The sequence below is a fragment of the Chelmon rostratus genome, chromosome 2 (assembly GCF_017976325.1).
Source record: "Chelmon rostratus isolate fCheRos1 chromosome 2, fCheRos1.pri, whole genome shotgun sequence".
NCBI lineage: Eukaryota > Metazoa > Chordata > Actinopteri > Chaetodontiformes > Chaetodontidae > Chelmon > Chelmon rostratus.
Genome location: NC_055659.1, coordinates 20,997,320 through 21,011,675, shown reverse-complemented (window position 1 = coordinate 21,011,675; position 14,356 = coordinate 20,997,320). Strand labels below are relative to the sequence as shown.

The following is a 14,356-nucleotide window of genomic DNA, read 5'->3' as shown; positions in this document are numbered from 1 at the left end:
AAATACTATGCAGTGAATTGTAAATGTAACTTTTATTTCCAAAAACACAGAAAAATCATAATGTAAATACTGAGAAATCAATCATTTCACATTAAAACTGGAGGACAAACAAGCAGTTGAGTTTTAAATTTATTTGTAATTCTATACATTTGGTTTAACAGCAAAATCCTCAGCTCCAATGCATCTCCACATAGTTGGATGATGAAAGATCAAGCAAAAACAATAAATATAGCAGTGTCTTTCTAACACAAAGGCACAGCACCAGGCTACTGTAAATTTCCCTGCAGGGTCAGTTTTACACATCTGTGGAATTAAAGTCGCTGTCGGCCTGACCCGCCGCATTCATGTAGTGTACAAACATTTCTCAAGCTGGTAGCGTGGTACCCAAAAGGAAGTACAATGTGCATTTAGATCATTTGCTCAGATCAGCTTATTATTACAAAAACTAATGCTACCATCTCTTACAGCTAACTCCTACTCCATATTAATCTGCAGGCATGACTCAGCAGATCACAGCTAAAGTCTAGCTTCCCATGCAGAGCTACAAATACTTATGACTCAGGTGAGTCACATGTAATTAGAAAACAGTTTTGTGCTTCAAGAAAATGATCTCTGATGAACAGTATCATGTTCAACACTGCTCTGGGCACACCACAGTTATCCCATCCTTACCAGGGTCAAACAGAATAAAAAGATCCACAGCTTTTTAAATACATTCTCACACCATATTTGGTTGCTTGGTACAAAAACCCCTCCCCATAATGCTCAGATTCAAAGACATTCCCTGTTGTCAACAACACAGAGACACACATTCTTTCACACACACATTCTCTAATTTCAATTGAATGAAGGATAACAGGTTTGTTTTGTAGCTGTGTGAGCGAGTGTGTGTGTGGCCGGGTCTGAAAATTTCCTGATCAATCACAAAAAACAGGCAATCGCAGTTGGATAGTTCTGACATGTAGGATTTAAGCAACACTTAACACTCAGCTAATACAGCTCAACTTCTATGCTTACATGTTTTTGGCAAGCGTTCAGAGCTGACAGTGTTGAGAGTTACACATATACACTGTTTAAATTCATTATTTTGGAATGACTGTGATTCTGGTGCACACAATATCAAAAAACTGTAGCAGTCTAAAGGCATATTTGTCCAGTTGAGTCATGCTCACTGTTGGATTTCCACATAAAAATAGCTAAATATTGCGTAAACAGTCAGTCAGTTTAAGCACTGAAATGAAGTACAGCATACTGCTTTGCACACTTAGTTTTGAAATGATTAGAGTTTTATGACTTAATTTGCTCAGTCTTGGTCTGACAGGACAGTGGCCTCTTTGTGTTCCAGTTTTTTCAGTGTTTTATAAACAGGCACTAAAGTTGGCAGGTCTATCCAAGGCAATATTCAGGCATGTCGGGAAAAATCCTTAAAAATCCTCTGAAAAAGGAGCGAACAAAGATAAGAGTGTGTGCTGGCTTCGTGCTCGCCTTAATCTTTGTGTGTGTGGCTTTTGGTAAATATGGGCGTGTGTGTGTGTCTACAGCAGTGCATTCAGGTCCAGTTCTGGGAGAGGCTCCTTCCAGTAAGAGAAACTGCTGTACTCAGGACAGTTCAACACAGTGGATGAGCTGCCCTCGATAGACAGCATGGGGAAGAAATGTTCCACCAACTCACTGAGGTGACTGTACCTGCAAAACACAAACACACATGGTCACAACTCCATTCATAATAAATAACAATGCACATATATGAATTGTCAAACGTGTGTCTGAAAAAGCTGCATGTCCATAATTTTTATGCAAATCCATCTCTAACTATTCTGATGACACAGGTTTGTGTTTCTTGCAAAATCCCAGTGAAAATTAGTGCAGCCTATACGACATGTCGCTGTCATCCTCACTGGGATTCAGGAACTGATGTCTTGCTATCACTAAGAATCAGGTACACTCAGAAGTTTTTAAAGAACAAATGAACTTGGAAGAGGTGTTTATATGTATCCGTGTTCTGTGGCACACGTACGAGGACTTGTTGCCTTTAGTCCTCTCCTGGATGAGCTCTCCTTTTGGGTTGACGGTAAATAACCTGGTGTCAGGCACCCCAACCTGCTTATAGGCATACGCATCCTGCAAAATCAAGAGCAGCAGAGCAACAGAGTTACACAGACCAGCTTCAGTGTCACTTTAGCCTTTGCAGTACCTGTGTACACTAAAAAGATGGTTTATTACAGCTCTAATCCACTATCAATCATTAAGCCAGTATTTACTTTATTCCCACAAGCAAACCCCAGACTTTACTTCTACATCTGTTACACTTCATTCTACCTGCTGGAGTATTTTACAGGATGTGCACATTAAATACGAGGTAAAAACATTCATAAATCACACCTGGGCGTGTTATTTGCTTTTTCCCCTAACAGGCACAATGTTTTGTGATTATGTATGAACCCAGAGGCTACAATCACAACCAATATGCAACTCAGCACCTGGAAAAGCTTGACTGACAATAGACTTGTTGCTGAAGGCTGTTGTTGTATTAAGAGGTAATCGGCGGCGTTGCTTACGTTAGTCCTGTTGCCGAAGGCCGCGTAGAAGGGCCGCCTCTGTGGGTTGAACAGGTCCCTGATGTCACTGAGACAGGCAATTTTAAAAACCTCCGGCTTCTTCTCAATAACCTCCCTGTACAGGTCAGGACAGACGTAGTCAAACTGGATATCTGTCTTAGAAGGGCACTTTCTGTAAAGTAGTTCAGTAGTAGTATTTGTTACCTGTGTAGAGCTGAAAAGAGGCTGCTGGGAGCCAGCAGTACAGGCCCTTTAGGGAGGACCGTGCCTTTGTCATTGACCCACTGGAGGTAGTCCTTAGTGATGGCAGCCATACCTATGGCCCGTGCTGAACAATACAGGAACTTATAGCCATTTCTACAAGGAAAGGAGCAACCATATTAGCAATTTAGTAAAAAAAAAAATGTGAAAATACTTCTGACATAAAGCATTAAGCTCCAGAATCCCTTCAACAACACACATGCACTGTCGTTTCTTCAGATTTGTGTAACAAAAGCTTAGCACACAAGTAGAATTCAATCTTTGTTCAATTAACTGAACAGCTGAACTCTGTTTGAAAAGCACAACATAAGACATGTGAAAACAAACATCTGGCAAAGCAGATTAGACGATCGACTGAAGTGACATCAGAGTGAAATCATCAGCAGCGGATACGCTGGATCTGTTTTTGTTTGCTGTGGTGTGAGTCATGTGTGTGAAAGTGAAGAAACTTGTAAAAAAGGAAAAAAGAACAGAAAACCTGTCAAAGACAATGATGTGTGTTGCTGGTAATATTTTCCAAAAAGTAATTTGACATACTGGTGTATTTTGTGGTAGAGTTTGGCGATGCCTTTATGTGTCCAGTCTTTTCCAAACTGAGGTAGAATATGACCCAGAGCATCAGACCTGCAGGAGACAAACAGTGAAGACAGCTCACAATACTGTGACAATGCATCTGTCACACCAATCAGGCGCTCTGAATGAATGGCTCTGTATCCAGTTGTCAGTCGATCTATCTATACACCATAGCGTGCAAGAAAAGGCAGTTGTTTTTACTTGGTGATGGTGCCGTCTATGTCTGATATGATGACGCGATCGTCCCAGTTCCACAGGTAGATGGCAGCCTCACAGCGACAGGTGCCTTGGTACTGTGTGGTCACACTGAACACCACCTTGTTGGCTCCTTCGCGCAGGTTTAAGTGCTCCTGGTTATGAGAAAAGATGGTCAGAGTGGTCATCCTCTACATGCATTAGACAGCAGGGTAAAATTTAATGTGGCTGTGTGTGCACGTTGTATCTCTTACTATCTGTTCAGAGGTCAGACGTAGTGATTTGCGGTACATCTGGCTGATACACTGAGTGGCGTTGAGGGTTTCTGTCGACAGGCTGGCAGCAATGATGGCTTTTCGACCGAGGCCCGCTGCCTCATCACTCTCGATGTCATCCAAAGTGGCTCTGGAGAAACAACGCGCCTCAAATTAAAACTCCGGGAGTTATCAATAATTAGCAATAGATACACTGTGAGAAACACAATTCAAACAGAAACACTGGCAAATAAAATGCATGAAAACTGATTGGCTGTCAGATATCTTAAGCTTTAATGTTGCCTAACGCTGACATACAGAAGCTACTAATCGTTCAGGGTCATGATAACTGTTTTTGAGAATATTACCTGAGTAACATACTACATGGATCAAACTTTGGCACTCCCTGGTGGTGCAATGGTAAACTACATGCTGAAAGCCTCAATTGATACACAAAATATATTGTCTTTTTTTCTTTAACATTATAATAATAACTTTCCCCTTGTTATCAGTGCTTGTGTTGTGGTAATCTAAAGGTGACAGTACGCACTATGACTAGTTCACAGAGAGCACAACTGTGATTATTCTTTGTGTTTTCATCTGTTTCCACTGCAGTTGTGTTTGTCTATGGAGGATCATCAGGACTTAATCAATAAAAAGAAGGAATTCAGCAGACAAGATACAAGTCCCCACCAAAGTCTGAATTTGACATTTGGATGAAATTAATGGAAGCAGATGAGGCCTCTGACATAACTGCTGCTGATTACAGCTATATTTGATTCCTGCTTTTAATTCCTTTTCTGACATGGAGCTACAAGCAAAAGCCAGTATTTCTGGCTAGGTTTTTTGGAATATTTACAGAATTGACTAGAACTCCTCTTCCCTTTCCAGCAAAACGTCTGAATGTCCTTAAGTAAACTCAAACATTAGCGGGCAGCCAAACAGCTGTGGATCAGCAGGAGAAAATTCCAACTGACACACAGCATGTAAGGTTTTATAAGGTTTATTATCTTGTGTTGGGTCATTTTCTTAGTGAGGTGGCTTACTTTACTGTGGTAGAAACACTTGCCAGCGGCTCCTCTTGCTCATCCTTTGAGTTCTTTTGCTGAAAAACGAGCGAGGTTACACAGTCAGGCACATTCTAACCAGCAATGAAGTCAAATGGCAATGATGTCTTTTGTAAACAGGCCGTACAGCAAGCAGTTGTGTCTGACATAACCCTTCACTTGCTTCAATCTCTACCACCCTTGTACCTCTCATGTCTTACAACATGGACAGAGAATACAAACCAACCCTACTAACAATGCTGCACCTGAAAACCCTGTTAATAACAATGGACGGATTAGTTCATGCAATTAGTGCCGGCGCAAACATGTAACATTTCTTGTCTTGCTGGCATACCATCGCAACTCAGTCAGAAACCATTAACAGCAGTTCCTCAGAATGTACCTGGTTATTGTCCATGTCTCTTCTCCTCCAAGAGAACCACCAGCGTCCAGACTTTTTGGGCATCTTGTCCTTCACCAGCTGCTCTATTGTACTCTATACGACACACACACACAAAACGAGGGCAATGATGTTATTAGACCTGTCATCATGTTCACTGGCTAACTGAGGTCTTATCTGGCTTACGTTGTCAACTTGTGGATCATTAAAAAGTGCTCGGCAATAAGCTTGATTAATGTTTGTTACTGACGGCAAACATTACTGAAGTGGAGCGTAGAAACAATACCTTGGGTAGGTTTTTCTGGAATGTTGTCATTGACAAAACCATTGGAGCAGCCACTGCCCAGTTATAATAGCTGTGAGAGATTAAAACCAGCTGATGAACAGTCACAGATAGAAACATGTTTGAAATGACCATTTAAGAACATCCTCTTAAATAAATGCACTAACAACAGCAAACATTTTGAAATGCAGATTGTAGGAGTAAACCAATAAATATCTAAATTCCAGATCTTACTTGGAGTTGATGCAGACCACAAGGCTTGGATCCTCAATGATTCCTGGATTGTTGGCAAAGTCCTGGTATGTCACAATGTGCTCCATAAACTTTTCTGGATTAACGGAAAAAACAACATGGCAGCTGACTTTACTCCACTGGGAGATGCTGCCCGTACCTTCATGTAAGGGCACATGTTGAACAGAACACCAGCAGGGATTCGCTCACATACCTTTAGTGATTTGGCTGGTGTCGCCCTCTTGTCCACAAAGGGACATGCTGACATCCATGTTGTAGGAGGTGGAATCTGACAGGTATTCTGTGCCGCTGTCCATGGCCCCGCTGCCCACTGACTGAGGTGATTGGCTCCCGGAGCGGGAGCCCTGCTCCGGCCCCTGCGGAGATGCTCCCTCTGCCTCGCTGCAGGGACAACAGACACTTAGATCTTCCCCAATAAAGGGTAAAACTTCTTTGAAAGCAGAACACAATTACTGGGTTATTGAGTTATTTCACTGGAATTCATCACTCTGGACACTGTGGGAATTAGTGACATCACTGCCTGTCTTGGGAGGGATATCCATTTTGTGTCTTTTTACCTCTTGGGGAAGTAGAGTGCAGCCACCTCAGGGTCCAACGTGGTCAGATCATCTAAGTAAATATCAGCTGGTCCTAGATGGTGATTACGTTTACCTGCAACAAAACGACACATGAACCCAACTGGTGAACACTGACACAAACTGGCGGCAGAATTATTTTAAAACAAAGTCTAAAATGAGACTTAAAAGACACATAAAGTGTAAGGACGCAAAAAAAGTCAATTAAATGAGAGAGCTTAGAAAAATGCTTCACCTTTCTTGTCCTGCTGCTCCACTTTGGAGGCTGCATCAGAAGTGTGTGCTAACCCCTCTGCAGCACTCCAGCTGGCATCAGCATCTCTCCCTTCAGCTTCTGGTGCAGTTTTGTTGGTCAGTGAGTCTCCTTCTGACCCTTCAGTCCCTCCAGATCCAGCATCCTCCTCCCCACCCTCAGCACAGGGATCTATCCCACTGTCCCCCTCACTGACAGGGGCACTGCTGGTGGATCCCTGTTCACTTTGCTCCAACAAGGCACCCTGCTGTTGTGGATCTGCTAACTCCGTGCTACTCGGACTTGTTGCTGTGACTGCGCAGTCTTCACTCTCTTTGATGAGCTGCTTTAGCGTGTTTTTTGGTTCGGTCACACTGACCACGCTATTTGTCATTGAGGGGCTAATTATGTCAGTCACAGTGCTAATATGCTCAACATTGGTTGTGCTTTCTTTGTTGCCAAGAGAGTCCGTGCCATTAATTAGATTGGCTGAATAAGAAGATGAGATCTCGGCTTCCTCTACTGTGGATTCAAGTGCTGGTATTGAGTCCATGTTGGTCTTTGCTGATGAAGCAGCAGAGCTGGAGAGGTTACTGGGGGTGGAATGAGCAATGTGAGAGATTTTCTCTTTGGATAAAGGGGTGGTTTGCATAGCGTGGCTACCTAGGTCTAGGGAGTGAGTCCTGGGTTGTGGCCTGACCACTGTTACGCTGCCCACTCTGCCACAGTTGATCACCGGCTCATAGCCCATGTCAAAGGAGTTCTGTCTCTCGATGGTGCGGAAATGCGAGCTGCTGGAAGGGGAGATGAGCGGTGTCCTCTCTGACTGGCACAGCTGTGAGGGGGAGGGCAGAGAGGCCAATTTGAGACTGTGTGTCAGCATGACAATCTCAAAAGCATCTACATCTGTGTGTGTGTGAGAGTACAGTATGTGTGTGTGTTGCCATACCATGGGAAAACCTCCCCAGTTCCACTGTATCTGAGGCCCAGAGGACTCCTGGGATTTAACCAGCAGCTCAGAGTCGCTCTTCGGAGAGGATGGCCGGCTGCAGAACACACTGCTGAGAAGAAAGATGAAGAGAAAAAGGACAAGAGCCAATGAATAAATCAATCTGATTTCATCTCTGTGAGGTTGCTCAGTACAAACAAATACATCTGTTAATTTACAGTAAAAATTAACCCTGCTCACCTTTCTGAGGGCGACTGCTCTCCATCTGAGTGTGGATGAGTGTCTCTGGTCTGTGTGGCCCCCAGCTCCTCATTTAGCTCGTCAGACAGCGAGTAGTACACCGATTTACTTTGAAACACCACAAGAAGATAATTTTTTTTAACGACTGTGTTAACTTTGAAGGCGTGAACTGAATCACGGGACTCCCTGCGCAAAGGTTGCTCCTATTAAACCCGCTGAGAATTAAATGGTGCAATAGAGCAAAATGTTGAAATACTGTGCCACAAAAATGTAACGAGGTCAGCAATAATAAATAAAGACAAGGACAAATCTGAGTCCCTGAGGCCAATCAGTCACAAAACACATCTCACTGTCTTCTTACAAGGTGTTTCAAAAGCACTGTAATTTCAGCAGCTCCTTGACATTACTGTAGATGAAGCTCTTTCCTGTTTGCAGGAAGCTAAGAGCGTATCTGTTTTGAACACTGACCTGCATTGCAGTGGTGTGATGGGCTGCTCTTTAGCAGGACTCTCCTGCCCGGCCCGATCACCTTCTCTCTCCCACTCCTTCTCTCTCTCTCTCTCATCTGATGAGGAGCTGGCCTCTTCTCTCAGGTGAGTGTCAGAACGCATGCGTTTGCGACGGCGTTTCTTCCTGCGAGCGCCAGACCCGGCGATGAAGGATCCTTCAGTGGTCTCCTCGATCTCCTCCAGGACTTCAAGAGGAATTGGGGAGGTGCACAGATGGGCTGGGACTTGAGACTGACAGGGGGGATACAAAGGAAACTTCAGAATTAGGCACTAAACTGATGCACTCCTACAAAAGAATTAAGAAAATGGTTATTATGAAGAGCTTAAGCCTGCAGTCCTCAAATGTTGGTCATCTTACCTCCATGTTTTCATTTTCCTCCACAAAAAAAGCCTCTCCATTGTCACCCAGCTTCATGTGTAGGTCAACCGATTCTCCATTTATCTCAATGTCCACCTTAAATCACAGCGATGCACATGTGTGTCAAAGAATGAGCAAAAGCAGAGAGAGAAATAACTGCAGTAGAAAACACTGACAATTTTCTCCTTGGAGCGCAGCACGCCCAGCTTGCCAAAGCGGACGTGAAAGGGGGAACACTGGAACGATCCATCAGGCTGCCGCACCACAATGACGTCGATCCCTCCGGTAAGAGTGGCAGGGTTAAGGCCACGGTACAGCTCCTTCACTGTCACAAACACTGTCTCTGCCAACTGGCCCACAATATTCATGGTTTGGGTCTGAAACAAAAAAACAAGAAGTGAGAACGGTGTCTGCATTCACTGTTTTCAGCTGTCTGCGGTTTGATCCTTCACCCTCTTTTTCCACAGTGTCAACAGCATTTAAAAACAATCTCATCCATTTATAGTAAATATAAAAGCTGCTATTACAGAATTACAACTTCTCATTCTAGTCATCCAATTAACCAAACTAAAAAGCAGATGACATTCAAGAAAGCGTATTAAGGATGTATGACTTTAAGCATTTTAACAGAAACTTTTTTCTATTCTGATACCAGTCTTTAATCAATAAGCTGGAAGTCTCACTGTGTGCAGGAAACTGCGTTCATTCTTTTATGTCTGAGGCAGCATCAGGCTTGACTCACTGACTCTGTTGTTATTTATTGTTAAAATAATAAATAATCGTGCAAAAGCAGCTTGGTAATAAATCTTCAAAGTTAAGAGGAATTACAGTGTAAACCTTTTAAATGCAGCAACGAATTGGTCAGTAATTAAAATTCCAGTATAAAACAATACAACTGCATTAAATGAGGCACCAGAATGTTAACATTAAATCACAGCTGAGTCACAAACTAGTGGAAACAAAGTTGATAAATCACAATTCACACAAGTAGTATAAACAAGTAACTTTCAACATTCAAAATGAACAGGAATCCAAATTCTTTGTAAATGTTTAGTGCAAATTGTAGACGTGAACATAGAATACATACAACATACAAAACAACATAGAACTGAACTGAATAGATCTGCCCCACTGTCACTCGTACCCAATCCAGCTATTTGAGTCAGTATCGGACCGATATCTGATATCTGTCTGATCGGTGCATCCCTTCAGAGCTTTACATCTCCACTAAGTTAACTCCAAACTCAGGCTGTACTCTTTTTAGTAAATCAGCTTTCTTTAATGAATATAACGTCTCTGTTCTGTCACCATAAATGCAGTTAGGCAGCAAGTTAATCCAATAATGGCATAAAACTTATTAGGAAATATAATCGCACCCTTTGTCTTATAGCTGCTAGAACGCTCTCATAATACAGATTAGCTTCCCTTTGTGTGCAGCAAGCTGCAGAGCAAATCGTTTTTTGACCACAGTGGAAATGTTTTTTAAAAGCTTAACAGCAACAACAAATATGGATTGAGGCTGAATATTTTGATAGTTAAAAGTCTTTTTAATTTTGACATTTGGACTTTACTGCACTCTGGAGAAAATTGGATCGCATCAGTCGGAAACAGTCACAGTCAGACGGCTACGCAGCCAACACTGGAATCCATTTCTAGAAATAGCATAATACTAATAATATAATAGTGGAGTCTGATCTTTATCTGCAGCTGTGTAGGAATACCACATTTTAACAGAATGGATGGATATATACCAAATAAAAGAAGCTGAATGTTCTTGAATGTTGATTTAATATTCAAATGTCAGCGTCATGAATGAATGAACCAAACTGAAGGATGTCTCTTTAACGACTGAAAGGGCGGTATTTCTAAAGTTTTGACAACACAATATTGACCATCATGACTAAAGGGCTAAAGGTCAACAGCTGGGATGGAAGATGACACGTATGTAGAGGTTTGTCACTAAGACAACAGGAACTATGACGATGCTGTTAAAAGGTTCACTTAGGTGTGGTTCCAGTGTAGTTAGACATAGTGCAAAATAACATTTATTTGTCCACACAGTAAGACAGTAAGTGTGAGACCAAAGAGAACAGCTGATTTTCAAAAGTTCATTATAACTTAGGTTGAAAAACAAGGGTCAATTCAATTATGTCCATTATGTATCATTTTCTCTTCAGCAGGCCAAAAAAATGTCCAACAACAAGTAGCTTCAGTAAGACGACAAGTCAAATGTTGCCAAAGGCTACTGAAAACATTGCATTTGGCCTAGTTTGGACCTGCAACAACACTGCAGGGCCATCAAAGCAGTTTCTGTGGCATTTAGGGGCAAGCATGTGCCCTCAATTAGCCTTAGCAGCACCTTTCATATGCAATACTATTTTAATTTAAAATGATCATGTAGTAAAGATTTGCATACTGCAACAAACTGAAGCTGGAGGTCAGAGGAGGTAACTTCACTCTAATTTTCAAGTCACTACTACAGCTCTGCAATAAATTCTACCTTTGTGAATCTTATAATGTTTTGTTTTGTTTTGGCTGACACAACTTAGTAACAAAATGGATCACAAGAGATGAGATGTGTCAGGTTCTACTGAGCCTCAGAATTTTTTAGATCGAACATTTGATTACTGCTTTAATATCCTGAGGAAAAACAAAACAAAGTCTTAATAAATTTGAGTGGCTGAAAACAAAAAGGGTGACTCAAACCTGTCTATAGCATCATCTGTTCATAGTCCACATTACCAATCTTATGTCTTACCCACACTGAAGGATGTGGATGTCCCCTTCCAACCAGGCTGTGCTCCCTTGACCTCCCTTCTGCCATGCGACACCACTACAAAGGCTTTTCCCAGCACAGGAGCTCAGGAACAGTCTCAAGAAGAAACGTTACCTCCATTTCCACCAGAGGAACCTGTCAACTCCATTCCCGAGGATGCTCAGCTACACCTCAGCGTTAGAGCCAATTAACCCCCCCATATCTGTCTGTAGATGTAAAGCTACATTTTTTAGCTTTGATAACTGAGACGTGGCTACAAAAGGTTGTGCAGTTGATTATAACTGCTCAGCTAAATAGAACTTTCCACTTGATCAGTGGTCATCAGAGATGACAGCGCTCCGGTCCTCTCTGGTCTGAGCTCGGACGCAAAATATAGCAATCCATGAGAGAGTCCCAGTATATTCAGTCACACACCGATGCTTCCTCTATCTCACACAATTTCACAAGCGCACACACACTCTCCTGTCACACTGAATTCATACTTCCCCACTTGCACTACACATGACAGCCAGACCAGCAGTTTCTGAAAGGCTTGGACAGGCTATTCAAACACGCTTGGCATGGAAACGCACACACACAAACTGTGCGATCACACAGCTTCTGGGCTTGACCACAGCTCTCTGGACCATCAAAGATGAGAGGGATTCTCCAGCAGTCACGCTCTACCAGCACTGGAAAATCCTTCAAAAGCCTAGCCGACTTGGGAGGAGCTCGAGCAAATAACTTTTTGAAACTTTGATGGAAATCAGAGCCTGTGCTGCCTGTGGAGGAGGACACGACAGAAAGGTAGGCCTCAGCTGGAAAGCAGCGTTGAGCAAAAAACAGAAGTCATAAGAGCTGATGTAGCTAATCAGCCTTGTGCAGTAAAAGCAGACAAAGAAAGAAATGGTAACACTCTAGCCTATCATGTGACTGAACCAGCAGCACAAATGTTAAATTTTAGTGTGTAGCTCGTGGCCTTTTGATGTGAATTACCTCTTTCTGCACCCATTCAGGCTCCTGTACTTGATTCGGAGTGATACTTGACTGAAACTGCCAGGTCAGCTGTATTTAAAAAGCGCTAAAGACAAAAGCCCGCAGTAGACAATAGTAGTGAAAGACGATAAAATGTAGGGCAGTAGGAGGTGACAGCAGAGACAGATGGGGGAGTGTAACTGATGTACAAGGTTCAAATGTTTCTAATGTATTAAGCACATTCCTGTGCTCATCCCTCATGCGTAAACTGGCACAGTTCCAAGGTTCACTGCCTCTATGTTCACTCACTGAGGAATTCAAACTGACGACGCTGACACTAGATCTGCAAATAACCACTGTTTTCACTGTGTATTAATCTGTAGATTCATTTTTTGATTGACTGATTAGTCATCTGTCTACAAAAATTTGTTCTGAAACATGCCCAACACGCCAACAACACAAAGCTGACAGATACTCACTTCAAAATAACCTAAAATTCTTAATGAAGCTCTGAATGGTGAATGATCAAAACTTTGACCTTTTTGCTTAATAAAGTACCAAAGTGGCTGCTGATGACACACACTGCTGCAGATGTGCTTCCTTTTCCAGTGTTTAGAGCCAGCCCGGTGTGTGGACAGAGTGGTCTTGGCTTGTACTGGCCATTTCCTCCTGGGACACACACCAAGGTCACCACACTCTGATGCAATGTGATTCAGTATCTGCTGCATAAAAAAACAACAACTCTAAAATGTCTGTTACATCAGATTTTACTATTGCATAATATGTGTCACCATCACTGATTCAGAGGCTGCTGATAAAGTCAGTCCCTCAGGGTGCAGGAAAATTAGGTGACGGTCTTGTAAAGAACAGCAGTTCCTACAGGATTTTTTTTTTAATGACACGTAAGTTAAAGACAGTTTTATTCAGTTTAAATTAGCCATGTGTTGCTACATGCCAGATAATTAGAGTTACACACACAGTCTGACAACTTCCGCAACGGTTGTCCGCACAGTATCATCGAATGGCGCAATCCAGCGTTGGCCATTGAAACTGTCGACACTTTAACACTAGCAAAGAAACAAGTCTGCTTGAATTCAAACGCTTTAAAACTAGAGACGCGTCTTCTGCATAAAAACAGCTGCAGCTACCTGTTCATCGTTCAGAACTTCATTACAAATGTGCTATGTTTGACAGCGAGTTCAGTGCTGAAACATCTTTACGATTTGCCTTAACGGGCTACGTGCGGGCTACAGCGAGTAAAAAGTAATGTTACAAAGTGACATAACTCTGCTAAGTCTGGCTAGTTAACATCTTCCACGACTGTTGAAGATGTTACAGACAGTTTAGGCTTTCCGCGCTGATGCTCGGAGAGTGTAGACGGCTGCTTACCTCTCGGGTGACTTTTCAGATTGAGAAAACAAATACCCTCCTGGACGCTTCCTAGTATACTGCGCATGCGCATAACACGAGTCAGTCACTCCAACAGCCAATGAGCAAACTGAAAAAGACCACACGACCCGCCTCTCACATTATTTTGTAAACAAAGCGTTCAATCATGCGTACATTCCTTTAGTTTTAAATATGTCTTTGTAGTGTATTATAAGGAATAAACTGGTTATAATAATATACTACATTTTATTTAATATGTTAAGAATTCATGGACATATTAGAGCTTACTGGCAAACATTGTTTTTGGCGGTTGACTGGCACAATCTCAGTGAACAGAGCCTCTTAGTTAAACTACAACAAAGCCCTTACGAAACGTTGGAAATTGACGTCTGAAGTATAACTGTTGTTAACTCACATGACACACATCTGCCCCCTGAAACAGCCTTAAAAGTTAATACACCTCAATTAGTAAAACAACATCCACTGATGCAACAGCATTATTACAAAAATAATTTGAAAAAGGCACATGAACATGTATTTACTCTTTACGTT

At 42.2% G+C, this 14,356-nt stretch overlaps 1 protein-coding gene across 3 annotated transcripts; it reads right to left on the bottom strand.

Annotated features, from left to right (window-relative positions):
• Positions 1–19: 19 nt before the first annotated feature.
• zgc:123305 lies at positions 20–13,866 on the bottom strand. 3 transcript variants are annotated; one of them, XM_041955872.1, is made up of 20 exons: positions 13,805–13,866; positions 8,862–9,062; positions 8,686–8,781; positions 8,287–8,558; positions 7,819–7,926; positions 7,579–7,690; positions 6,633–7,464; positions 6,380–6,473; positions 6,016–6,203; positions 5,805–5,898; positions 5,574–5,643; positions 5,291–5,383; positions 4,888–4,946; positions 3,842–3,992; positions 3,594–3,742; positions 3,357–3,443; positions 2,763–2,915; positions 2,559–2,673; positions 2,018–2,121; positions 20–1,686 (listed from the first exon to the last, which is right to left on the bottom strand). In XM_041955872.1, the coding sequence occupies exons 2-20, from the start codon at positions 9,051–9,053 to the stop codon at positions 1,536–1,538; spliced, it is 3,120 nt and encodes a 1,039-aa protein (XP_041811806.1). In that variant the 5' UTR covers positions 9,054–9,062; positions 13,805–13,866; the 3' UTR covers positions 20–1,535. The 3 variants fall into 3 exon arrangements, with proteins under 3 accessions (XP_041811806.1, XP_041811790.1, XP_041811797.1); XM_041955856.1 differs by lacking the exon at positions 13,805–13,866 and adding an exon at positions 11,444–12,418; XM_041955863.1 differs by lacking the exon at positions 13,805–13,866 and adding an exon at positions 11,444–12,222 and having other exon boundaries at positions 7,579–7,687.
• Positions 13,867–14,356: the final 490 nt, after the last annotated feature.

What these genes read in the sequence shown, in the direction of transcription:
- zgc:123305 (XM_041955856.1), bottom strand. Translation starts at nt 11,509, where the DNA reads ATGGCAGAAGGGAGGTCAAGGGAGCACAGCCTGGTTGGAAGGGGACAT. An exon ending in GTGGTCTGCATCAACTCCAA is followed by an intron (nt 5,644 to 5,804) that starts GTAAGATCTGGA and finishes AATCTCTCACAG; the next exon opens with CTATTATAACTGGGCAGTGG. An exon ending in GAGACATGGACAATAACCAG is followed by an intron (nt 4,947 to 5,290) that starts GTACATTCTGAG and finishes CTCGTTTTTCAG; the next exon opens with CAAAAGAACTCAAAGGATGA.